This window comes from Diabrotica virgifera, chromosome 1, assembly GCF_917563875.1.
Source record: "Diabrotica virgifera virgifera chromosome 1, PGI_DIABVI_V3a".
NCBI lineage: Eukaryota > Metazoa > Arthropoda > Insecta > Coleoptera > Chrysomelidae > Diabrotica > Diabrotica virgifera.
Genome location: NC_065443.1, coordinates 152500305 through 152526157, shown reverse-complemented (window position 1 = coordinate 152526157; position 25853 = coordinate 152500305). Strand labels below are relative to the sequence as shown.

At 33.2% G+C, this 25853-nt stretch overlaps 3 protein-coding genes across 3 annotated transcripts in view; 1 reads left to right on the top strand and 2 right to left on the bottom strand.

Moving 5' to 3' along the window:
• The window catches only part of LOC114327783 (tyrosine-protein kinase Src42A), a 460643-nt gene extending 447624 nt beyond the window's left edge, over window positions 1–13019 (bottom strand). Inside the window, exon 1 of the mRNA XM_028276491.2 lies at window positions 12379–13019. Within this exon, the coding sequence (XP_028132292.1) occupies window positions 12379–12749 (371 nt within the window). The 5' untranslated portion in view covers window positions 12750–13019. The remainder of the gene's footprint in view (window positions 1–12378) is intronic.
• A 50-nt stretch (window positions 13020–13069) lies between these two features.
• Window positions 13070–25853, top strand: part of LOC114327784 (ubiquitin carboxyl-terminal hydrolase 14) — a 55151-nt gene continuing 42367 nt past the window's right edge. Inside the window, exons 1-5 of the mRNA XM_028276494.2 lie at window positions 13070–13247; window positions 13351–13529; window positions 16180–16287; window positions 17797–17911; window positions 18041–18219. Coding sequence (XP_028132295.1) covers window positions 13232–13247; window positions 13351–13529; window positions 16180–16287; window positions 17797–17911; window positions 18041–18219 — 597 coding nt within the window. The 5' untranslated portion in view covers window positions 13070–13231. The remainder of the gene's footprint in view (window positions 13248–13350; window positions 13530–16179; window positions 16288–17796; window positions 17912–18040; window positions 18220–25853) is intronic.
• On the bottom strand, window positions 20170–24337 carry LOC126878759 (uncharacterized). Its single transcript, XM_050641637.1, has 2 exons — window positions 23471–24337; window positions 20170–22844 (listed from the first exon to the last, which is right to left on the bottom strand). The coding sequence occupies exons 1-2, from the start codon at window positions 23587–23589 to the stop codon at window positions 20453–20455; spliced, it is 2511 nt and encodes an 836-aa protein (XP_050497594.1). The 5' UTR covers window positions 23590–24337; the 3' UTR covers window positions 20170–20452.

The following is a 25853-nucleotide window of genomic DNA, read 5'->3' as shown; positions in this document are numbered from 1 at the left end:
TGTCATATAAAAAAAGAAAACAAAACAGAAGACCAAGTCCCAAGAAAGGCATTAACACTGATAACCTACTAAAGGTTGTAGCACCTACTCCAATTAAATCATGGGTATTTATATCAGGTTTTACTCCTGAAACTGAAGCAACTGATGTTTTCAACTTTCTCAAAAAATATGAGCTTGACCAGGACTGTGTGTGTGAGAAGATGGTTACCAAAAAGGACCACCTATATAGCTCTTTTAAGGTAGGAGTTCCTGAGATAAACAATGATGCCATAATGTCATCTGATTTATGGCCACTGGGAACTAACATAAACCATTTTCTCCATGTTCAACGCCCTCGATCCTCAGTGAATCCGCTGAAGAAAACCGTGGTGCAGTAAATGTTCCTGTACATAATAATAATAATAATAAAGGTATTTTAGGAAATTTTAAGAAAGCACAAAAAACTATTTTACACTGTAATATACAATGTTTGCGTACCTCCTTCTTAGATCTGGAGGTCCTCCTCAATGAAGTATCAGCAGATTGCTTATGTATAAATGAACACTGGCTAGTATCTGAGGAACTATTTTCAATTAAAATTAAGAACTACAGAATGATTTCTGGCTTTGCAAGGACTGTGGGCTCTCATGGGGGTGTAAGTATATATATTAAAGAAACCTTTGATTCTGTTTCATTAAATCTTGAAAGTTTGTCTCTTGAAAAACATTGTGAAATAACAGGTGTACATTTGGTAAAATTTGATATTCAACTTGTCACTGTGTATCGTACCCCAGATGGTGATTTAAATCAATTCTTCAATACAATGTCAAAAGTTTTCAAAAAGTTAAATACAAATAAACCTCTTATTATAACAGGGGATTTCAATGTGCACTTCAATGAAAGGGATATTGCAGCCCTGGATCTGTGCAATTTCTTTAGATCCTATAACCTCAAAAAATCAATAAAATTTAACACCCGTTATAATAGATGTCTTGATAACATATTTACAAATATTAATAGTACCATGTTGCAATCCGAAGCTGTTGATCTTTCACACACTTCAGACCACAAAGGCATATTGTTTAAATGTGAAGTGTCCCAAACTACTTCTAAATCTAGAATAAGCTACAGGCCCATTACAGAGATGGGACTGGCCTCTTTAAATAACAATATTTGCTTACAAAATTTTGAATTTATTGATAATGAATGTATTGATGTGGACTCAAGGTTTAAAATGTTTATCGATATTTTAACGCAGGCAATAAATCTGTCTTTTCCAGAAAAATCTAGGCTTGTTGAGCAAGGTAAACAATGTAAAAAAAATTCTTGGTTTAATGATGATTTGAAACTTATGAGGGAGAAACTACAATTTTTGACATCTTTAAATAAAAGTGACCCCGTTTTAGTGACAAAGAAAACACTCTCAGAATATAGGATAAAATACAGACATGCTATACATAAGGCAAAGATTAAATCTAATGATTATTTTATATTAAACTCTAACAACCGTCAACAGGCCATGTGGTCCCTAATAAACTCAAGATGTAAGAATTTACCAATAAAAAATTCATCACTCAATGCAAATAGTTTTAATGATTTCTTCTGTGGTATTGCTGAAAATGTAATAAATACACTTAATCATACTGACCAATCATTCAATACATACCTTAGTTTTATACCACATGCTCCTTCATTCGCCTCTAATCATTGCTCCTTCAGATTTGAGCCAACAAATTTGGAGGAAGTTGTAAAAGCAATTGAAGAATTAAAAAATAGCCAGAGCAAGGACCCGGATGGAATGAACACAAAAATAATCAAGGCAATTAAACACAACATTAGCTTACCTTTAACTAAACTAATAAACTACTCAATTTCATCCTGCATTTTTCCTTCAGTGTTTAAAACTGCGAAAGTCATACCTCTCTTTAAACGTAAAGGTTCGGCTGATGATCATAATAACTTTCGTCCAATTTCTCTTTTGCCAATTCTTTCCAAAGTGTTTGAGAGAATCCTAAAGAAGCAGATCAATGACTATTTTGAATCTAATCGGCTTTTTGCAGTGCAGCAATTTGGATTTAGAAAAAACAAAACAACAACACTTGCTATCGATCATTTTACAGGCAGTATTTTGGAAGGATTTGAAAACTTTCTTGATACCCTTGCCTCGTTCCTTGATCTTACTAAAGCTTTTGATTGTGTCACTCATAGTATTCTTCTTAAAAAATTACATGCCTATAATTTTCATCCTATGTCTATTCAATTGATTGAGTCTTATCTATCAGATAGATTTCAATATGTGTTTTTTAACCAGCTCAAATCTGATAAAAAACCTTTGATGTATGGAGTGCCTCAAGGGTCAGTTCTAGGTCCAATATTATTTCTCATTTATATAAATGACTTGGGATTTTCACAAGAGGGCCCAGTAAGCACAGTCCTATTTGCTGATGATACTACATGCTATCAAAGTTACCACCCTTCCCAAATCAGTGATATTGATCTTGAGACCACAGAGAGCAATTTGTTCCAATGGTTTTTGGCAAATCGTCTCTCTCTCAATAACTCAAAATCACAAACAGTGAACTTTACCCTAAGACATAACACCATTACACATCCCATTTTAACAGATTGTTCACAGGAAGCTAAATTTCTTGGTGTTTATCTTGATCAGGGACTCACTTGGGAACGGCACATACTGAAACTTTCCCAAAAGCTCTCAAGCCAACTCTTTTTATTTAGAAACCTATCTAAGGTTACCTCCCTTCAAACCCTTCTTACATCATATCACAGCAACTTTCACTCACGACTAACTTACGCAATCCTTTCCTGGGGACACTCTTGCCATATAGATAAGGTGTTTGGTCAGCAGAGAAAGTGTATTCGCATAATCACAGGTCAGGGTTATCGGGACGATTGTAGGCAGTCTTTCAGAAACCTGAGGATTCTCACACTACCTTCTGTGTACATTATGCAGTGCCTGTTGTATGTTCATCAAAATGTAGATCTGTATAAAACACAACAGCATACTTATCAGACTAGAAATCATGATGCCCTTGTACCAGACTTCAGTCGACTTGAGAGGACCAGAAATGGAACCAGATACCTAGCATTGAAATTTTATAACTGTATACCAATATCTATTAAAAGTCTTGATTTTAACCAATTTAAGAGACAAATTAAAAATTATCTTCTGATGGGTGCTTTCTACTCATTTGAGGAGTACTTCAGATCTAAATTTTGTTTTGTCCTGTAATTTAATTAGTGTTTAGTTTTTAAATTTTAGTAATAGGTTTTTTTTACTGAAGTACTGTCAACTTTTAATGTAATTTTAGACAATTTTAATTATTGCTGACCTGTAAAAGTACATTTGTACATTATTACCAATAAATACTCTACTCTACTCTACTATGACCACCCACTTCGAATACAATATGTTGCGTCAAAGAGTGCAACCTCAAAACTTATCAGGTGCACCTGCATACATATTAAGGTATCATCATAATACAGGTGTACTAGAAATAAACAAACCAAAACATGTTTAATGTTACGAGGAGCACTCCCAAATCATGATTTACAATGTATAAACTTACAATGATTTACAATGGATATACATTGTAAATGATGATTCGGGAGTGCTCCTCGTAACATTTCACTTGTCTTGGTTTGTTTATTTCTAGTGCATCTTTATTGTGATTTTAGTATAGGTACCTGCTACATAAAATATTTAAAGTGAGAATATTGTATACTGTGTCTCACCATTTTCGTTCAGTATGGGCTCTTGGGTGATTTGGACTATACAGGGTGATTCGATAAGAATGTCCAATCTTTGAGTTGTAGAGTCAGAGTCTAGATCTCAATATATGATGATTCAGCCCAAGATGCATTATACAAATATTGTTAGTTTCCGAGATAGATTTTAATTTTTGCAAGAATGTACATTTTCACAATTCCCATTTTAAAAATTTGCAATTTTACGTTTTTTGGCATGAAAATTGTTAATTTAGACTCTAATTTAGCATTGCTTATGCAAAAAAGACTAGAAAAAGTAACACCTGAACTAACAAAATTATCCTAAAGCAAGAGATCTTTTTAATTGTTAAGTTAGGTTAGGTTAGGTTGATTTGAACACTTTTTGTAACTTAACTAAACCCTTAAACTTAAAATGTAACATACGTCAATTGTATTGAAGCATTTATTACTTTTTTTAGCTTGTTAGTTTTTATAAGGGCCTGACGATGGCATATAAACTGTAAATGTCGAAACCGGTCGCCCACAAACTGTTTTAAATAAACACCTTCAATAAGATTGTGAGTATTAAGGCAGAAACGCATTAGAGAGTAGCAGACATGACTCGTCGCGAACAAGACAGTAGACGACTTGAGATTCTCATTAAAGATTGAATCAAGTCCTTGTCCTGTCCGCCACTTCCGAATGCGTTCATGAAAATTAAAAACAATGTAAAGAATCTGAGCTAGACTAGTCCGAGACAAGTCGACTCGAGTCGCGTCCACGACTCTCTAATGTGTTTCTGCCTTTAGATTCCTTATACCCTAACATACTTTTTAATTGTCTTAATGTTATGTTGAATAAATCAATATCATAATTTTTTAAGAATCCCGTATACCTTTGTAGTGGGTTGTGAATTCCATCGGATGTGTAACCCTCGTCTCACATGCTAAGAATTTGAATGTGCGATGCGATGGCTGGAATGCACAATCACATTCCAATAGTGGCTCGAGCAATCCTATGATACCTTTATCATTACACGGCGGTTGGAACGTTTGGTGAAGTCGTTGTGTAATGAGAAAGGTACCATAGGATTGCTCTAACCACTATTGGAATGTCATAATGCGTTCCAACCAACACACATTCAAATTCTTAGTGTGTGAAACGAGGGTTATAAAAAAGTATTGTGAAAACATTATGATGACTTAAAAGATTAGGGCAATCAATAAGTCCGTTTATAATCTTATATTATACCTATATAAAAAGTGCTCCTCAAATATCACGACAAACTTTAAGTGGTGGTAAAGAAAACTGTTGTTCATGAACAGAATAATCATGATTAATAATAATGATGTGCCTATGATAAGCATAGTATCTTAAGGCTACTACACACCTTCAGTTTTAACTGCACAGTTTCAACTGAAGATTCAAACTGTTCATAAACTAACATAATATGGTCTATACATGTTCAGTTTTATCAGTTGAAATAATTTTTCGGTTGAAGTCACATGTTACCAGCAGAGTCACATGGTTTCATAGGATGATGCTGTAGCAATTACGTATTGGTCTATTATGCATTTTGGGAAAAAAAACAAAAAAGAAAGAAAAAGTGGTGTAAACATCAGATATTAAAAAGAAAACAATATTTGCATGATAATTTACTGAAAGAGCTCAGAATAACTCCAAAAGATCATAATAACTATTTACGAATGAACAGTTGACATAAAATTACAAACCTTGAATTTTTAGAACATTGAAAAAGCTTTCAAATGTATATTTTTGAAAGTTAAGAAGAATATTTGTTGCTTAGCAAACTGCAAAATAAGTGAAAATTGTTATATGTTAACAACTTTTATTAAAAGTGACATAGCACTTTGGTGTTTCACCCAAAGTTGGATACTGGGGTACTTAACAAACCCTCAACATTTGAGAGTGATCCATTAATAATTGTTTTTAAAAGTTATTTTATATGTGTATCCCAGAGACCTTTTTTTTTGCAATAACATAAGATAGACAGAAGATATTGAAGATAGGGCAATTATGCAGATATGTCAAATGAAAGCAGAAGACTTTTACTATCAATATGTATTAAAAAAGTATAAAAAATTATTTATTATAGTCACAAATCCTAATGTCAAATTTTTGAAATTTTGTAGTTCATAAACATTTAGAATAACTTTAAAAAGATTTTTCTACGGACAATATTTTTAAAGTTATTGGTTATTAAACATATTCGAAGAGCTGGTATTTTACATGAATTTTCAAAAATGTAGTTCAAATGATGACTAGCAACAACACAGATTTTGCTACACACCTTCAGTTTGAACGGCACAGTTTTAACTGAACAGTTTTATCTAATGAAATTTCAATTCATTTGTCAGTTGAACTGTACAGTTTTCAGTTTTGCCTACACACATAGGTTTAAACTGACTAGTTCGCCAGGTGCAGTTCAGTTGAAACTGTGCAGTTAAAACTGAAGGTGTGTACCAGCCTTTAAGAATCAGTGTTGCACTTATTCTCTCAATAATGTCAATATGAATCTGGAAATATGGTGACCAAATCACATAGCAGTGTTCCAAAAGGATTCTTACTAAGCAGCAATAAACTAGTCTAGTTGCTTCAATAGAAAAATATTTACAATTTCTGGTGACAAATCCCAGATGTTTTGATGCCTTTATAGAGATAAAAGATAATATATTAATGTGTTCAACAAAAGAGAGCTTTTCATCCAGAGTTACACCAAGATCCTTAATGATGGAAACATAATTCAGTGGTTGGTTATTTATATTGTAGTTTATTTTAAGTCTACTGATTTCAGAGAAACTTTTACATTATAGTTTTTCTATTATATCTTCACACATGCATAAAATTATTCTTGAATTACTTTTTATACTAGGTCTCTTTTTCACTCACAGAAACTAGTATTGCAAAATTAAACCGCTTGTCCATAGAAACCACAGTAAGTTAAACCAGGATAAACAATATGGCATGTCTTTGATACCTTAGGTCTGTTCGTACAGGAATCAGAAACTATCACTGACTATCAGCAACTGCACGACGCATGCGTGTTTCAATATTAGCGTTCGCACAATTGAAACCCGCATGCGTCGTGCAGTTGCTCATAGTCAGTGATTCCTGTACGAACAGACCTCTTGTTTACTATGAATTTTGACATTTATCATTTTCATTGACAGTGACATTAGTGCATTTGTTGTGTTTCTTGGAATTTATATATTTGTATGTAAGAGTTTCTAAATACATTTTACTAAAAATTCAATTTTTTTATTTTTATCGTTTCCCGTCAAATAATGAAATAACTGGGACTACGTGGTACTTTTTTCAAATAATTTAGTGAGCCATTCTTACAGTATATTATGTATGGTTTGTTCAACAGTAAATGGTTGAATTCAATTAGTGCGGTCGTAAATATTATTAAATTTATCTGACCTAGCCCATTGTTAAGACCCACCCGGAGCGATAAGCCACCGAGGTAGACAGAGTTGGTTTTTTGTAATTAACACTGACTAGACGGTACTCCCATAATAAAGCCTGAAATAAATTTTACCTGAAACCGGGCCTTTTATACAATTATCGGTTAATGCAGGATGTTTATAGTGGTAACTAATTGAACTCAAACCATTTACTGTTAAACATACCATACAGTGGAACCTCGATTATCCGTCTCTCCATTAACGTCACCTCTGTTAACCGTCAGGGTCCGTACATAAGTTGAACTGAGTACATAAGAAAAAATTTGAGTCATCAATTCATTTTTGTTAGCACTGCGATAAGCCAGACGAAATTCAATGAGATACAATGCAGTAACAAATGAAGTTATGGTTGAATCAACTGTTTTGTTTTCGTTGCCTAAAGATGACTTACAAGAATGGTTAATTTTTGATGAGGATGCAAGCGGCTATCGATTGCTGACAGATGATGAAGTCGTTGAAATGGCAAAACAGAGGCTGACGAAACAATTCAGCCCTTGTAAAATGTGAAGCATCAGTAAAACAAACAAAGATTTCAGAATATTTTAAACCAAATTCGACAATATTAACACGAACACAAATTCCCCTTATGTTATCAAACAAAACATACAAATAAAATTTGAGAGTTGTAATATCAATTTTTAATTTATTTATAAATAATCGATAATCAAGGTTCCACTGTATATACCTTCTGGACACATGGGTCTTTTAGACTTTTAGACTGAGATATTAGACATTATTATAAATCAGCAGCATAACAAGCATTATTCAGTTGTGTGGTGTCCTAATTATGAAGTACATAAAAAGTTGATTGAGAACATTCAGTATAGATTTCTTCGTATATGTTCATATTGATTTAATATACCTAGGCAGGCACATGATTATCAGGACAATTTAAGTCAGTTGAAGTTGTCTACTTTAGAATCTCGAAGATTAATGTATGATGCATGTTTTATATTCAAATTAATTTGAGGTCAATGTAGCTGTCCTGAACTTTTACATGCTGTTAGGGCTGATTTATCTTACTACAGGACGTGGATGGCAGGGCGATCTTACAGGGCACATTGGATAATGGTGTGATATGAAAAGCATTAGCTAGTTTATCATACAATGGAACGTCATACAATTCACCCAGAATTTAATCAGATGGTATTTTGTGATGGTAAATATCAGACTGATAAGGAAAATATATAAAATAACAGTATCAAGCTAATGCAAAGAGTATTATCAACTATCAAATTAGTGTGAGTCCAACCTTATCAGCAAATATTTGAACTATACAGGATGTAATGATCACAATAATCCTGATTATTCCATGCTAATAAAATGTACATTTATTGTTAAATATTCAATTGCAATAGTGTAAAAATAGAAATAGATCCTACATAAATGTTTATTAGTAACCTTGATATACCACATACACAAATTCCAAGATAAGTTGAGCCAATAACCCAAGATTATTTACATTTTATATACTAAGGAGCATATAAGACCTATGAGCATATAAGACAAGACAAAACTAAAAGTGACATTATAAAAACTACAAAATGTGATTAAATTCTGTGAATGAATGAATTATAATAAATAAGTAGGTGAATTATAATAAATGTTGGATCTGTTGAAACTTGCAAATATGTACTGGGAATATGATTAGTCTGTCACAAAAGAGATTTCTACGAGGAGAGGCACAAAATTTCGGCTCCGATGTTATTTAAATGCATTCATTTTTTTCAAATCCTGAGAAAACTAATAAGTATTTTTGAACGAATTAAAGGCAGAATGAAAGATTATGTTATTACCGAGAGTAGAAAGTCTCTGAAAACTTCTATGTTTATTTTAATCAGTTACAACGGTGAAAAAGAAGATAAAATTTAGTGTGATTTTTAATTTCAAATATCTCATTCAAAAGAAACTTTTTGCTTATTCTAAGGTCCTTTCTACCCTCGGTAATAAAGTAAACATTCATGCTGCGTTTAAATTTTTCAAAAATATTAATTAGTTTTTTCAGGATAGGAAAAAATAAACACCATATCAGTGGTGATATTTTCCAAATCGAACATTCGCCATCTTTATCACACTTTGTTCGCAATCAGTCGAACAGAATTTGGTGACAAGACAGTGACAAACAAGGCTACTAAATATTTAACACGACTTCAGGAACATTTTGAGTTGTTTATTAAATAGGTAATATTAAATAATATTGCTAGTGTATTTGATAAATCATTGATTTAAGACATGAAATTAATAAAAAGTTATTTATTGTTTATTATTTAAGGAAGATCCAAGCAGAGAATGAGAGAATACACCAGAATATATTCTGTGAGCCAAGTATTTTGTTGTTAAAGATGTTCAAAATGTGTCTAAGTGTTCCATAGTAATAATATACAGTAAAACCTCGATATAACGGACTAGTTAAAGCCGAAAGTCCCTTATATAAAAATAGGTTTAAAATAAATCACAAAACATTTTTTTTTAAATTGTACCCTATTTAGATATAAATATTAATAAAACACAAACAAAATTTTATTTAATTATCTTTGGATCTTTCGTCGTGAAGTGAAATTTTATATTTATGCGCTTGTCTTCGGTAATCCTGCTTTGAAAAAGGAATCAAGTTTTATTTGCACTTTTGAAGTTTGCTCTTTTTTTATAATCAACTCTCCAAATTTACGAAATTGCGTATAATACAGTTGAACTTCGTTATCTGATGAATAATCAATAAATGTTATTAGATCATCGAGATGCGATCTTACCTCTGATAACTTCATTTTTGGTAGTTTTGTTTTGACCTCTTTGCTATCTTCACTTCCATCCTCATTTTTTAGGTTCTTAATTTCATCAGATATTTCACTTTCAGTCATGATATTATACCCAGGGTAACCTTCATATACTTTTAACCATTGTACAACATCTTCCTCAGTTACCTACTTCTTCCCCGGCATTATTATGTATTATCCTACAGAAATTAGAAATTCCCAACCCTTTTATAAACCTATGTTTGCATCTTGGCCATCAAATCATTTTTTCTTTTGCAAGGATTTACCTCTTGTATCTTCTGCATTATCTTCATCACGCAATACAACCATTACTTCATCTAAAAACTTTCTGAGAGGTATTCGTTTGGTTTCCAAAATTATTTCCGGATCCATGCGTTGAACAAGCGATCTTGTATTTTTTGGCAAAAATATACAACTAAAGCTTTTAGGTAAGTGTAGCGTTTAGGGTCCACAGGGACCCCTTTGGTATTCAATGTATTTAGGTATGTGACAGGTTAAGTACATATAATATTAACGGGACGTTTTTAATTTTTTAATAATTGACCGTATTGTTTGTCCGTTATATCTGAAGTCCGTTATATTGAGGTTTTACTGTATTAGTAAAAAAATCAATTTATCACTTTCCTCTCTTCCCTATTAAGTATTAGTGTTTATTGTATATAGTACCTATATAAATTATTGTAATCATTGAATACATAGTTAGCAGTGGCGGCTGGTCAGATGAGGCAAGGGAGGCTTAGCCTCCCCATAAATTTTTTACACATGCTACACTGTTTTGTTTACTTTGCTATTTTGCTTTGCGTTGGAGATATCGGAAAAAGTTATTTGAACAAGTTATTCCAAATAATATTCTAATCCCACATACCAAATTTCATCACAAAATTCGCACTTTTAGTTTTTTCATTATTTGTAGTCAGGATCCTAAAATCGCAGAGGAGGCTGCTGGCTGGAAAATCTCACTTGCTAATGCTCCGTGCAGCCCAGCAGCGTTTAAGGATGGTTTAAGGAGAACCGGTCTCCTTAGAGCTGCATTATCGCTTAACGCACACTCTGCCCGGAGATTGGGCAAGGGCAGCTAATCGGCCAGCAGCCTCCTCTGCGATTTTAGGATCCTGACTCCAAATAATGAAAAAACTAAAAGTGTGAATTGTGTGATGAAATTTGGTATGTGGGATTAGAATAATATTTGGAACAACTTGTTCAAATAACTTTTTCCGATATCTGTAATGAAAAGCAAAATATCGGTAATTTACTGTGTTTTTGGATTCCCAGTAGGCTGCTTTTAGAATTAAAAAAAATTCAGTTGAGTATCTTAAAAAATGTGAACCTTCAACCTGTATGGACTGCAAAACTTCAAATCTGTATTTATTTTGATATGCATATCTACTTACAGAGATAGAAGTGTTAACAAATAAATGACACAAACTTTGGTAATACACTTTTACAATTAGACTAACTATTTTTAAAATGATATGATATTATGAAATTGTGAATTATGATGATATTATAAAATGTAAATAAAAAATGGTCAAAAAAATGGGGCCTTAAATTAGATTTTTTTGCTAGTGCAAATTTGTCTGGATATTTTACAGTTAGGTATAGCCTCCCCTATTGTAAAAATCACGAGCTGCCACTGATAGTTAGTGAAAAAATAATATTAATTAACTGAATTAATAATTTAAGAGATTATACAAGTAACAGTTATCCAAGATCATTCAAAAGCCATCTCTAAGTTAATGGTGATAATGTCATTATCAAATAATGTTTACATCTCCATACCAGTGAGAATTTTACCACATGTAATTTGCAGTGTAAACAAAGAAAAAGTGGGGATAGCCGTAAAATATTTGTGCCTACACTCTTAAGAAGAGGTAGTGAGAAATGTGGATCTACCATAAAATGATGTGCATAACATGGACCACACATCGCACATGTAATTCAATACTAGCAGAACTTTAAAATCTAGACTCTCCACAACCATCAACCAAAATATACTGAGATATTTAGGACATATTTTATAACTAGAAGAATAGAAGGCATGGAACACATGATAGTTGAAGACAACATAGAGGGCAAAAGATCCAGAGGAAGATCTCCAGTAGGATGGTTGGACCAAATAAAAGACATGACTGGTTACTCATTCTCCAAAGCAAAAGGAGAGCGATAATTGAATAGACATAGTCAAACAAATTACATGCTCCACTACATCCTTACGAAGGAGAAAAAGATAGAGGATGATGAAGAGGTATCACAAACTAGAAAACAAAAACAATGGATAACAATCAAACTAGGATGATACAAGACTGTCATAATCGAGATAATTATGAAAAACAACTGTCATGTTGTGGAAGATTACCACCAATATTGTTTTGATAATTACTTAATATTAGTCAAAAGTAAAATTTACTTACGGTTCTGCTTCAATACTTTTCAACTTAGCCACATAGTTTGATGGAATGTACCCCTCTTGTCTTGTTCTTTTACTTCTTGCTAACCACCAATCTCCTTGTGTATCATTTAATATTTCTAAATGTTCACCTTTTCTAAAACTAAGGTCTTCATCAGTTCTCGCGTCGTATTCGTATAAAGCAACAAAAATACGGGCACTTGGTTGCTCTGGCTCGGTGGGATTTACCACTGGAGCTCTGGCAACTTCTGAAGGAGGGGTTGGTATAGGGTTGACTTGTAAAGTATTGTCTTCTATTTGACTAACCCCTATGCCTCTAGTATTATTTCTTTCTACTCTATCTGTGGTAGTCGGGCTCCTAAAACAATTGCCCATTTTCAATTGTTTTTATTTTGTCAATTGTTTTTGATTCACTTCACAAAAAGTCAACCATCACCCACTTCACTTATTACCGTATTAAGTAATGTATTTTAGCACCGATTAATATTTATTATTAACTACTGTTCACTAAAAAATAGGTATACATATCAATCCCTCGGTCCATCAACCTCGATTTACAAAGTAGTAAATTTATTACAATAGGGAAAGGCAAAAGCAAAAAGCAAGTGATTAGAAACTTTCGCTTTCGCCAGTGACTGTTGGCGATAGGTGTTGGCCGATTGGTAATCCTGCATGTCAGAATTGTAGGTTAGATTTAATTTTGACATATGACTTAACAACATTTCTGCTGTGTCAACTCGGCGAAAAACCAGTTAGAAATAAATTGTGTTATTAAAGAATTTACAAAAGTAAAACGTTAACTCAACTCTTGAAATACTTTTCTGTGATATTAGAACCTATATCATATTATAATCAACATGCCGCAATACAAAAGTAAGTAATAATTCTCTCTAAAACAAACTTTTAATCTGCATTGTATATTTTTGTACAAATTCAGTCTTTCCTCAAATTCCTCTATAATACATATTGTTTTTAGTAAAAGTAAAATGGGGAAAGGAATCATATCCAGATATTGAGGTTAATACAGAAGAACCCCCTCTTTTATTTAAGGCACAGTTGTTTGCTTTAACTGGGGTTCAACCAGAAAGGCAGAAAGTTATGATTAAAGGAGTTACTCTCAAGGATAGCGACTGGAATAACTTTAAATTGAAGGATGTAAGTAAAGTCATTTGTTTACAAAATGTGCTTTGTCATTTACACAGGATACAGTCTTTTGTGAAAATATTTTTAGTAAAATTAGATTCTAACAATAAAACACTGAAAACTTTGGTTATCAACATTTCTACAAAATTTATTGTAAATTAATGTCACTACCACTGTTTCAGCAGAGTGCCTTTCTCAAGTGGTCTGTTTTTACCATGACTCTACACTTTATGGCCCTTCTACAGACAGTCAAGCATAACCATGATTGTGTAGTGGGCATACTCAGTTATAATTGCCCATGATTGTCTATGATCGCCCATGATTGTCTATGATCGCCCATGATTGTCTATGATCGCTCATGACTGCCGACGATCCGCGAATTGTTGGATTTTCAGAGAATCTTTAAGGGAATCACCAAGTAATAAATAATATTAAATGAGGTTATTATAATTACAGACGACTGTATATGGAGAATAAGGTTCAACCACGAGTTATACGAATATTACAGATAACCCTCTATAGCAAAAATACAAAGATTGCGCTGGGCAGGTCACCTTATAAGAATGGATAACGACAGAACACCTAGCAGAACGCTTATATGGTGGGACGTCTGCCAGTAGGAAGACCAAGCAAGAGGTGGATAGACGAAGTGAGAACCAATGTATTGAGGGTGGACAACTGGAGGAGAGGAGCCAGAGAGAGAGAGATACTTGGAGGCTGATGCTGGGGGAGACCAGGGTCCTACTTGGGTTGTAGCCGCCATAGGAGAGAGTGTGGACACTTTCACAATAATTGTGCCAATCATAGAATAGAATAGAATAGAATAGAATACTTTATTGGTATAGCTTTACAGCTGCCATCATAAAGATGGATATACACGTCAGATATACAACACAATATAGTCACAGAGACATAATCAAATACCTATACATACACTTAAATTTTAGATTTAACATAATGTACAGTGATAAATATGAAAATTATTAATATTAGACAGAACTCATAACAGCAATCTAGTTGCTAAGTATTCTTCTACACTGTAGAATGCATGTTTACATAGTATACTTTTCACAACTCTTTTGAATTTCACCGGATGCAAAGATCTAACTTCATTTGGAAGATGATTATATAGCCTGACCCCCACATAATCTGTGGACTTCTCAAATTTGGATAGTTTGTGACCAACAGTAACAAACTGATTGGCATTCCTAGTTGAGTATGCATGTAAATCAGAATTTCTCTTGAATGAATGTAAATTATGCTTAATATACAATATGGATTTCAAGATATATATGGAAGGCAACGGTAAGATATTGTTATTAATGAAAACTTGCTTACAAGTATGCCCAAAAGGAATATTGAAGATAAGTCTAATAATTCTCTTCTGTTTAATAAACACTGTGTCTGATTTTGTGGAATTACCCCATAACGTAACATTATAAGTAAGGTGACAATAAACCAAAGAATAATATACATTAATGAGAGTTTTAATACTGAGTGTTCTCTTCAACTGTACTAAAGCATAGAATGAACAATTTAGTTTCTTATTAACATATTCAACGTGAACATCCCAACTCATAAACTGGTCCAAGAATACACCTAAAAATTTTATGTTTGGAATATTCACAATTTCAGGAATAGACACAACTGGCATATTTCGTTTGCATCTAAAATGTATATACGATGTTTTATCAATATTCAGTTGTAGCAAGTTTTGTGTACACCATGTTTGGAATAATCTGATAACCCTTGACACTCTATTTTGAAGCTCTACGTATGTATGTGCTGATACAATCACAGATGAGTCATCTGCGTACATTACAATGTGGTCATGAGTAATATGATCGGGTAGGTCATTGACAAAAATAAGAAATAGCAGTGGTCCCAACACAGATCCCTGCGGCACTCCTACATCTACACTGAAGATGTCTGACCTTTCCTTGTTTAATTCAACATAGAATTTCCTCTCCAGAAGATATGAGTTCAATAAATTTAACATGTTACCTCTTATTCCGTGGACATACAATTTGTTAAGGACAAATTCAAATTTAAGACTGTCGAATGCTCTGGAAAGATCAAAGAAGATACCCACTACAAGAAGACATAGACAATCACATGATCACCCATCATGGCTGATTACAAAGTGCAAGCATTAAAGTCTCTAACTGAATAGGTTAAGGAGTGGGGAGTTGTTTTTCTCAAGTTGGTCATTCAGAATTACTTATACCTGTATTTTTTGCTTTATTAATTTCCATAGATTCTAATAAAAGGCCTTTATTTTGAATATGAAGAATTTGATACTGTTCATTAAAAGAATGATTATGATCTAGAAGGTGAAGTGCATACATAGAATCTATTTTTCTATCGTTGAAACCCCTTTTGTGTTCTGTTTTGCTTTTGTCAAAGGTTCTGTCAGTTTGACATGTAAATTTTTGGACTCACTGCATGTCAATTTCTATACACCACTCTGTAATTGCTTTTTCTTTTTGCTCTTATTGTTCTTAATCTATTTACCTAAGTTTTTGTTAGTTTTAAAAGCTGCTGTTATTCCTTTTTTTTATGCATTTGGTTATTTTTGTTGATAACATGTATTACGAAACTTTTTTATTCAAAAGGTCTTTTCTAACAATTTATTTGAATCTTATACATGTGTTTTTACTAGGGAGTGACTATTTTGTTAATGGGCAGCAAAGAAGAAGATGTGCCTAAAGAACCGGTTGAAAAAACTGTTTTTGTGGAAGACATGAATGAAAGTGAACTTGCCACAGCTGTAAGTATGCTTATGTACATATAACTATAATACCAATTATTGTATATCATAGCTACAAAAGAATAGTAAGAGTCACATAATTATTTTTAAAAACTAGTTTTGTTAAAATTACTCCCAGTTATCTTGGACTTTACATCAACATATCAATGATCTGGTTTATAATGTTTATCATATTGATCATACTGTACTTGCCTTTAGTGAAGTTGAAGTTTGCTCAAGTAATACTATGCATTCTCCATAATTTCATTAAGAATGACCTTACTGCAGTGCCTATCCATTAAGAATGTTGGCTACCAATATGGCTATTCTAATTTTACTGACTGCTGCTCTAAAAAGTTCTGTAGTTATTAAGTTTTACCAATCTCACAGATTACGCAGCCATGATATCCTACCCTTTCCTGGTCCTCTCGTGCCATGCACCTTACCCTGCAGAATGATTTCTGCTGTACTGATTTTCGTTATGCATTATATGGCACATATATTCCAGTTTGCATAGTTTTGTAACTATGCTTATTTCGTGGTCCTTCTACTTTCTTTGGAAGACCTTATTATTAGTAACTCTGTCCATCCAAGAGATTCTCAGTATGTGTCTGTAGCACCACATTTTAAACGATTCAAAGTGCTTAATAGATGCCTTGGACAAAGTCCACGATTCCACACTGTACAAAAGAACAGAAAACATAACATCTCAGCAAGTTGACATTAATTAGATAACTCAGATTAAATCTGCCCTGAGATTAAATCTGCCCAGATAGCAGTAATTGTTGACCCATTCTATTAGTTATTGGTTGTCTAACAGTTGTCCAGGTCTAATTTTGGTTTTATTGAAGACCATATACTTATTTATTCTTTAAAATATAAACCAACTCTTTCCATTTCTCTGCTATTATTATAAAGCGTAGGTAGTTTTTTTAAACTATCTGCGAAGATGACGATATTGTCTGTGTAACATAAATTATGTTCTTGTTGTTGCTGTTTAACAGTATTCCTTCATCAACATCTGCTAGGGCCAGGTTCATTATGCAGACTGTTTAGTTTATTTTAGTAAATTTAACTTTAGTAGAAATTTAATTTTAGTTTTAACTTTAGTAAATTAGATGTACACCCTATACATGGCAACACTGCTTCCTACATAATGCACTTGATTCGTGCCGATTCATTCTGTCATTCGTCATGCTAAAGTGGCAAGGCTCATAAGCAATGTTGTCGATTTTAACGTTTCCTTTAGTGGGCTACATCTAATCCAACACTAAACAGTGTGTATGTTCTGAATATACATTATAGAATATTGGAGACAGTATGCATCACTGCTCTATTCCTCTCTTTATTTTGATTGCTTCTATCAATTATTGATCTCCCTAATTGTTGCAAATTATTTATAATATAATTATATTGTTGACTATTGATATGATCTTACGTCTAATCCAATTCATTCCAGTATGTCCTTCCTAATAATAACAAATTTAGACCTATGTTAAGAAATACTAATATACCATTATCTTTTTTTAGCTTGAGTTGCCAGCGGGTTTAACAAACTTAGGAAATACTTGTTACATGAATGCAACTGTACAATGTTTAAAAGCTGTTCCTGAGTTAAGAGAAGCTCTTCAGAGTTATCAGGAAGGTAAAGTATTCATAATTGACATTACTATTTCACCAGGAACATAATTGCTTCTTTGTCTTATTGAAAACATTTTTATTTTTGCATAATTATTTAATTTTTATTGTTATATTTTTACTTCCAAATTTGCAGCTATCAAGCTAACTGGTAGTAATGTTGTACCAGCTCAATCAATAACAGCAGCACTTAGAGATCTTTATAGCAACATGGACAAAGGAAATACAGTTCCTCCAATTCTGTTACTTCAGGTTATGCATATGGCATTCCCTAGATTTGCAGAAAAGAATGAGCATGGAACATTGTCCCAACAGGTAGGAAATTCTTCTAAGCTATTATTTTAACTATGTTGATAACAAAATCCAAGGACTATTTAATCTTTGTGTGACATTTAAACAAAAAAATATGTGATAAAATATGACCATTTTATTTTCGTCACTTTCTCCATGATGTCTCAGACTTTTGTTCTGTTTTATTCTCCAATTTTTCCAATCTTTATAACCACTGGTGATCACCAAGTGATCCGGACTGGCGAGCTATTAAGTGGAAGGGCACTCTTTATGAAAATTTAAAAAATAGTCAATGGCTTAAGGATGCGGCAGGGAATCGGGTACCACTGCTTTATATACTAGTAGAGTACCCCTAATATAATTAACCTTGCTATGACAAATCATGGAACAAAAGATGTTACTGATCATGGGCATCAGATACCAGCAAAATAAAGATAGCTATCTGTCAGTGACACTCCAAGCATATTTTGTTCCATTGATTATTGTGACAGTTTTGGTTTTTTTGTAGACTTCATGGTACATGCTCTCTAATCCATAGGTACACACGCCAGCAATATACAAGTGTTGTACACTGGAGCTGTTTTTCAGGATACATTTACTATGTTTATATTTACCGAAAGCAGCATATTATGTTAATTGTGTTTTTCATTTTATTTACTTAAAATATAATAGCCACTTTACACGATGCAAGTAATTGCGAAATTAATTGCACAATTTCTTGCGCAAGAACTTGTGCAGTAGGTTGCAACTAACTTTCTGCAATAAAGTGATTACACAGTGCAAACAATTGCTTAAACTGACATGAAATAGAAAGAAATTTCTTTGACAGTTGACAGAGAAGAAACTCTTAAATCAAAAGTCTTATTTGATTTAACCTTAACCTGCTTTTATTTTAGTTTTTATTTACATTTGTTTCATTTCCTTCTCAGCTGCCTTTTTTTCCATAATTACCATAATACTGTTAAATTGTTACTTAAATAAAGGTTAAAAATTCACTTTGTATTGATTATTTAGCATTTTATTGTACTTTCATCATGACCTGTGTTAATTATTACAATGACTGCGTTCACCAGATGCAAACACGTTCACAAATGTTTGCGCTTTGATTCTAAACTTGTTGACAGCGAGCTGAACGGTTAGTTGTTTAGGTTAAAATTTGACATTTTGCTTGCTTCGTTTGAACGTAACCTAAAATAAATTTTCTCAATAAATACGTTTTTGAATTTATTTTTTTTTATTAAAGGAAAAAAGAAAATATATTTAATAGATAATAACGTAGCAGAATGTCTTCAGTAGCCTTTATTTTATATATAAAACCCTTATCAATATATTCTACAATATATACAATTTAAATTCCCGCCATATTTTTTCAATATTCAACACGTTTGCAAAGTTCAACTTAAATATTTTATGTTTGCAAAAATGGCGACCGCTTTCCAAACATGTTTGACGTTAGCAAGTCGTTCAGAAGCATAAAGCGCAAACTGATTGCCAACGTTTGCATCTGGTGAACGCGCCCATTCTTAATTAAAATAAAATTGGTAAACAATCAAACTTGGGAGAACGACAGAATGTCAATGTCATCAGAAGCTGACAGAAAAGTAATAAACACAAACCGGCTGCCCAAAAGCAAAACCAAGCAACTATCATTTTTTAAATTTTACAGGAGAGCAAGAAAACTAAAAATACGTTTACTAACTACAAAAAGAGGTAAAAGTATATTTTTTTTTAACTAAGAATGTTGAGAAAAAATAGCTCTTTCCTGTTATGATATCAATTTATTGATTTAAACATTATTTTTTTAAGAAAACCGGATTTAATTTCAGATACTTTGTTTTGAGGTGCTTTTTGTTATAACGTGCCTTATATTCCCACGCCATAAACAAGTATAAGCACATACTTTCAATTGTTCTGGATATTTATACAAAGTTTTGTGATTTATTTGTATCATAACCAAGTAAAATAATAAATAAATTTTGACACAGTTAAAAGTTGCCTTTATTAGAATTTTTTTACAAAAATCATACATTAAAATTAAAAATAAAAATTATCACTTCTCAAAGGTGTTGAACATAAAGTTTTTTAGTTTGAACATAAAATTTAGACTCCCTTAGCCTTAGTGAAATTTAAATTTAAAATTATCACTTGTGTCGACTATAAAGTTTTTCTAGCCTCTTTATCTTAAAAAATTAAATAAAGTTTTAAGTCTCTTAAAAAATACGTCTGAAAGTGTGGAACCTAAAGTGTAACTATTTGTTCATTCAATGATATCCGTAATTTCTCCATTCGTTACCAAATCTTGAGCATTCACACATTCAGGTAAATCTTCCCAAAACTTTCTCCTGTTCATGGGCATAAGAGGGAGAAGCTTTTGTATTATTTCCTTTTTTTTGTGTGATTCAATGCCTCGTATTCTATAGTCTCGTTCAATCGGTTTTTTTTCGTCAAATTTCTTTTGTAGGAAGTCTATGATCTCATAATCTGCCTCATTGAAGTCTTTTTTATAAAATAATGTCCTCTTGGTTTTCACAAACTTCACTTCAACCAGATCCTTGAGATAAAACCCATTAAGAGGATCTTCTGTTTCATTATTTTTTCGGACACTTCTTTTCTTCTTTTGCCATTTGTTACCTAGAGTTGGTTCTATAACCAGTAGACCAGCCCTCGATTGCTCTATGGCAATTTTTAAATCGTCAAAGTCGTAAATATTCTTTTTTCTTATATTGGACTCGATATTTCCATGCACACCATCAGCTGACATGTGAGTGTGTCCTTTAGTTAAGTATTTTATTGTTATCTCATCAGGTCCATTTACTTGATTTACAATTTGAATGAGTGAGGTGTATAAAATATAATTTTTATTTTGCGCTGTACAATTGTCTGACCAAATGATGAATTTCTTTGTATCGCGATGCTTGTTAATGAAACAATATATAGCATCTATGATGCTACTTCCGCTTCTGTCTCCTAGACCTTCATGCCATACTACACACACACTTTCACCTCTCTTTCCTAATGAAGCAAAAGTTAAATTGAAAACTACTAGCTTACTAACAAAGAAGGCATCTTTGAATTGTGGCATTACTGGCAATAGAAGGACTTTCTGTAAATCCATTGATACAATTTTTATTTCAGATCCTGAATAGTTTGGTGAGCTATACTTTTCACTGTCATTTTTATATGCTGATGTTGACTGGGCAACTTTTAATTTGTGAAGGTTATATTCTTCCTGAATGGAAATATCTTCAGGATTTTCACTTAATTTTAATTCTAGGATCTGACAATCACTGCACTTGTCACTTTTTGGTAGACAAAAAGATATATTCATCGATTTTAATACTTTTCTATATGATTCAATTGCACAAAAATTTGGATATTTGGACTTGAAGTCGTCAAACATTAATTTCAACGTCAGCTCTCTAGGCAAATATTTAACCTTAGGTGCGTTATATCGCCGGTAATGGCTGACACAGGGATGGAATGAATTTATATGTGTTTCAATAATAGTTTTGACTAAAACTTTTCTCCTTCTACCACCTCTTTTTTCCTTTATGTTTCCGATGAAGGGATCACTTTTTACGCACTTACTTACCGACGTTATGGCAGCATCACACTTAAAACCTAAGGTATTCAGAAAAAACGTCTTGCATACTTGGACATTATTTTTATTACCATCTTCATCGGTTGTTGGAAAAAAATAATACCTGCTTTCTGTCTTAGGTTTATTCTTCTTTTTTGGTTCAGTTGGTTTTGTGCTTACCTTTTTAGGTTTTTCTATCTGTATATTATTGCAAAGCCACCTTTTTCTGTCTACATATGACATGTCCCAATATTTTTCCCATATGTCTTTTCTTTGCTGTGATGTGATTACCTCGCAGCTTCTTCTGCATTTTCTTGAGCAAGGGACCAATTTTATTGGGTATTTTCTTTTATTTTTGCCTATTTTTATTCTGTTTGCTATTTCACGTTTTGATACATTTTCCAGTGATGAAATTGTCGGCTGATTTTCTTCCAAGTCTGCTGTCTCTGGAGATTCGTTACTCGTAATTACTCCAGCATCGGGATCCGAATGGTAAGCTGCTGGTGTCTCTGTGTAAACTCCTGTACAAGGTACATTTTTCAGTGATGCAAATGATGGCTGATGGTCTTCCAAGTCTGCTGTCTCTGGAGTTTCGTTACTCGTAATTACTCCAACATCGGGGTCCGAATGGTAAGCTGCTGGTGTCTCTGTGTAAACTCCTGTACAAGGTACATTTTTCAGTGATGCAAATGATGGCTGATGGTCTTCCAAGTCTGCTGTTTCTGGAGCTTCGTTACTCGTAATTACTCCAACATCGGGGTCCGAATGGTAAGCTGCTGGTGTCTCCGTATAAACTCCTGTACAAGGTACATTTTCCAGAGATACAAATGTTGGCTGATGATCTTCCAAGTCTGCTTTTTCTGGCGGTGTTGTAAGTACCGCATTGGTTTTTATTTCCAGAGAATGTCTCCATATTAGTTGACTTTGATTTGATTCTGGAAAATCGTAGTCTTCATAGCTGTAAGTTCCAACAAGATCTTGCATGGTAATGTCTGGATCAATAATCGAGTCATCGGAAGAGAACACGAATGATTCATTGTCTTCAGGAAGATTATGTGTTGTATTTTTTCTGTAACAAATAAAAAAAAAACATAAAATTATACTAATCGTCAACATGTTACATGGAATAAATTCAATTTGTTTGTGCCCCTATTAATATATGCCTCATGTTGAGCATAAACATACGTACATATTATTATGTGCAGTCTACTTTCAATCCGTCTTCCAACTGTGGAAGAGAGAGATTATTACATTTATTCAGCCAATGCGTGGAAGAGGCTTTTACATACGCCTCAATGGAGTCATGGCAAAATAGACTGCAATTTTTTTTAAAAACAAATTAAATAAGAAATCATTTTCTACAATCGTCCAAAAGGTTTTTAGGGAGCCCCTGCTCTGCTTCTCAGCGAGAAGTATTTTTATCAAAAATATTTAAAAAGTATTTTTCAAATAAAAAAATTTATTTGACCTTTTTGGTTACAAATGACCTCAGGAGTTACCCTATAGTTTTTCGAGCCGACACTGTTGTAACACCCTGTACAGAAGTATGTTCTTTGTAGTTAGTTAAATTACATTAGATCGTGTGTGAGATATAATTAGGAATTTAAAAAAACACCAAAACAATTATTAATTATGGATAGTTAGTAGGTTCTAATATTAAACTTAGTATTAAAATAAATAAATAAAATAATTTACCTTGACTCTGCACGAGGTCGTAGTCTATAAAACGGAGCAGTTGTTATTTCTTCATCGGGTTTATTTACATTGTCCAAAGCGAGATCAAGTAATTTTTTGGTGCGATCTGACATGCTCATGATTTATCATTCACTAGGAACTCAATACTAGTAACTGCGAAACTTTTATAAGCTTTAATTTACTTAACACACATTTAACAACGAAAATAACCTCAAAATATCATGACTCAGGCTAGCTAACAGACTTTAATGAACGTTTATTTTGAATAAAACAATAATGTCCCTCTCACATTTGACACTTTACTAAATGTTTTGATTTCGGTTTTGCCAACGCCCATTGATATTTTCCCAAATCAAAACAAAGTATCATATACCAAACCACAACAAAAGCAAGCATGAGACTAGTTACTACTTCATAACCAAGTATCTCTTGTTTAATACTTTGTTTTGAAATGGGGATTAGTGTGATACTTGGTTATGGTTTTGTAAATACAAAAAAAAACGCGATGTTTCTCCAAAAACGGGCAGATACTTGTTTTTATTTCGAGAAATACATAAAAAAAAATTTATTTGTATTTTTTTCTACATAGACCAAAAGAAAGTAAGTGTGAAAATGCAAAAAAACGTGTTGTGAAAAAAAGTGAGATACTTGGTTTTGCTTTTGGGCAGCCGAAACAGCGTAGCCTTAGAAGCAAAAGTTACTAAAAATATAACCAAATTGCAGAAAAAATTGCATGAAAAATAGCGCAGGTTCTATTTAGCTGCAACTTCTTGATGCAATAAGTTGCAGCAATTTTTCTGTGCAATTTTCGTATGACACGATGCAATTTCTATTGCTGCAAGAACTTGTGCAATAAATTTCGCAGTTACTTGCATCATGTAAAGTGGCTATAAGGACTATCAAGAACTTATATTGGAACCAGTCAACTTATATAAAACTCAGAAAAATAAAAACTTAATAACATTAGATATGCTGGCAACATGGTCCCCCTTGCCAATGATGAGAAAGAGTTGCAGTTGCTAATAAATAAAGTCAATAACATAAGTCAAAACTCATCATCATCATTCTCTTTGCCTTATCCCTATGTGGGGTCGGCTTCCCTAATTGCATTTCTCCACACAATTCTATCTTGGGTCATATCAATGTTAATCCCCTTTACCAACATATCTTGCCTTATCGCCTCCCCCCAGGTGTTCTTTGGTCTTCCTCTCCTACTCCTTCCAGGAATCTGCACTTCAGCTATTCTTCGTATTGGGTGATTAACGTCTCGACGTTGAACATGACCAAACCATCTTAACCTATGCTCTCTCATTTTGGCATCAATTGGTGCCACACCTAGACTTCCCCTAATATACTCATTTCTAATTTTATCCTTCTTTGTCACTCCACTCATCCATCTAAGCATTCTCATTTCCGCCACATGGATTCGTTGTTCCTCTTTCTTTTTCACTGCCCAACATTCAGTTCCGTACATCATAGCCGGTCTTATGGTTGTTTTATAGAATTTTCCCTTCAGCTTCATTGCAATTTTTCTGTCACACAACACACCACTCGCTTCTTTCCACTTCATCCATCCAGCCCTAATTCTACTGCATGCATCTCCATCTATTTCTCCATTACTCTGTAATACCGATCCTAGGTACTTAAAACTATTGCTTTTCACAATCATTTCACCATCCAAAGATACCATTTTATTTGTAGTAGCTCCATCTTTAAATGAACATTCCAAATACTCTGTTTTTGTCCTACTAAGTTTTAAACCTTTTTCTTTCAGAGCTTGTCTCCACTGTTCCAGTTTTTGTTCTAAGTCTCTTTCACTATTTCCTACTAACACGACATCATCAGCATACATTAAGCACCATGGAATGTTACCCTGTAGTTTCGCTGTTATCTGGTCCAAAACTAATGAGAATAAATACGGACTAAGCACAGAGCCTTGGTGCAATCCTACTTTCACATGAAATTTATCAGTCTCTCCCACACCTGTCCTAACACTAGTCGTTACTCCCTCATACATATCCCTCACAATCTTTACATATTCACCAGGGACTCCTTTCTTATTGAGTGCCCACCACAGAATCTCTCGAGGAACTCTATCATATGCTTTCTCAAGATCAATGAGTACCATATGAGCGTTTGTTTCTTTACTCCTGTATTTTTCCATTAACTGTCTTATAATAAAAAATTGCAACTGTTGTTGATCTACCCTGCATAAAGCCAAATTGATTCTCGGATATTTCGGTCTCTTCACATATCCGTCTGTCAATTACTCTTTCCCATATTTTCATGGTGTGGCTAAGCAGTTTTATAGCCCTGTAGTTTGTACATTGTTGTATATCTCCCTTGTTTTTTTAAACAGGTACCAGTATACTGCTTCTCCATT

Excerpts from the sequence above, each read along its gene's own strand:
- LOC126878759 (XM_050641637.1), bottom strand. The coding sequence starts at position 23,589 with ATGAGCATGTCAGATCGCACCAAAAAATTACTTGATCTCGCTTTGGAC. Across the intron at positions 22,845-23,470 it reads CGACCTCGTGCAGAGTCAAG|AAAAAATACAACACATAATC; the intron begins GTAAATTATTTT and ends TATTTGTTACAG.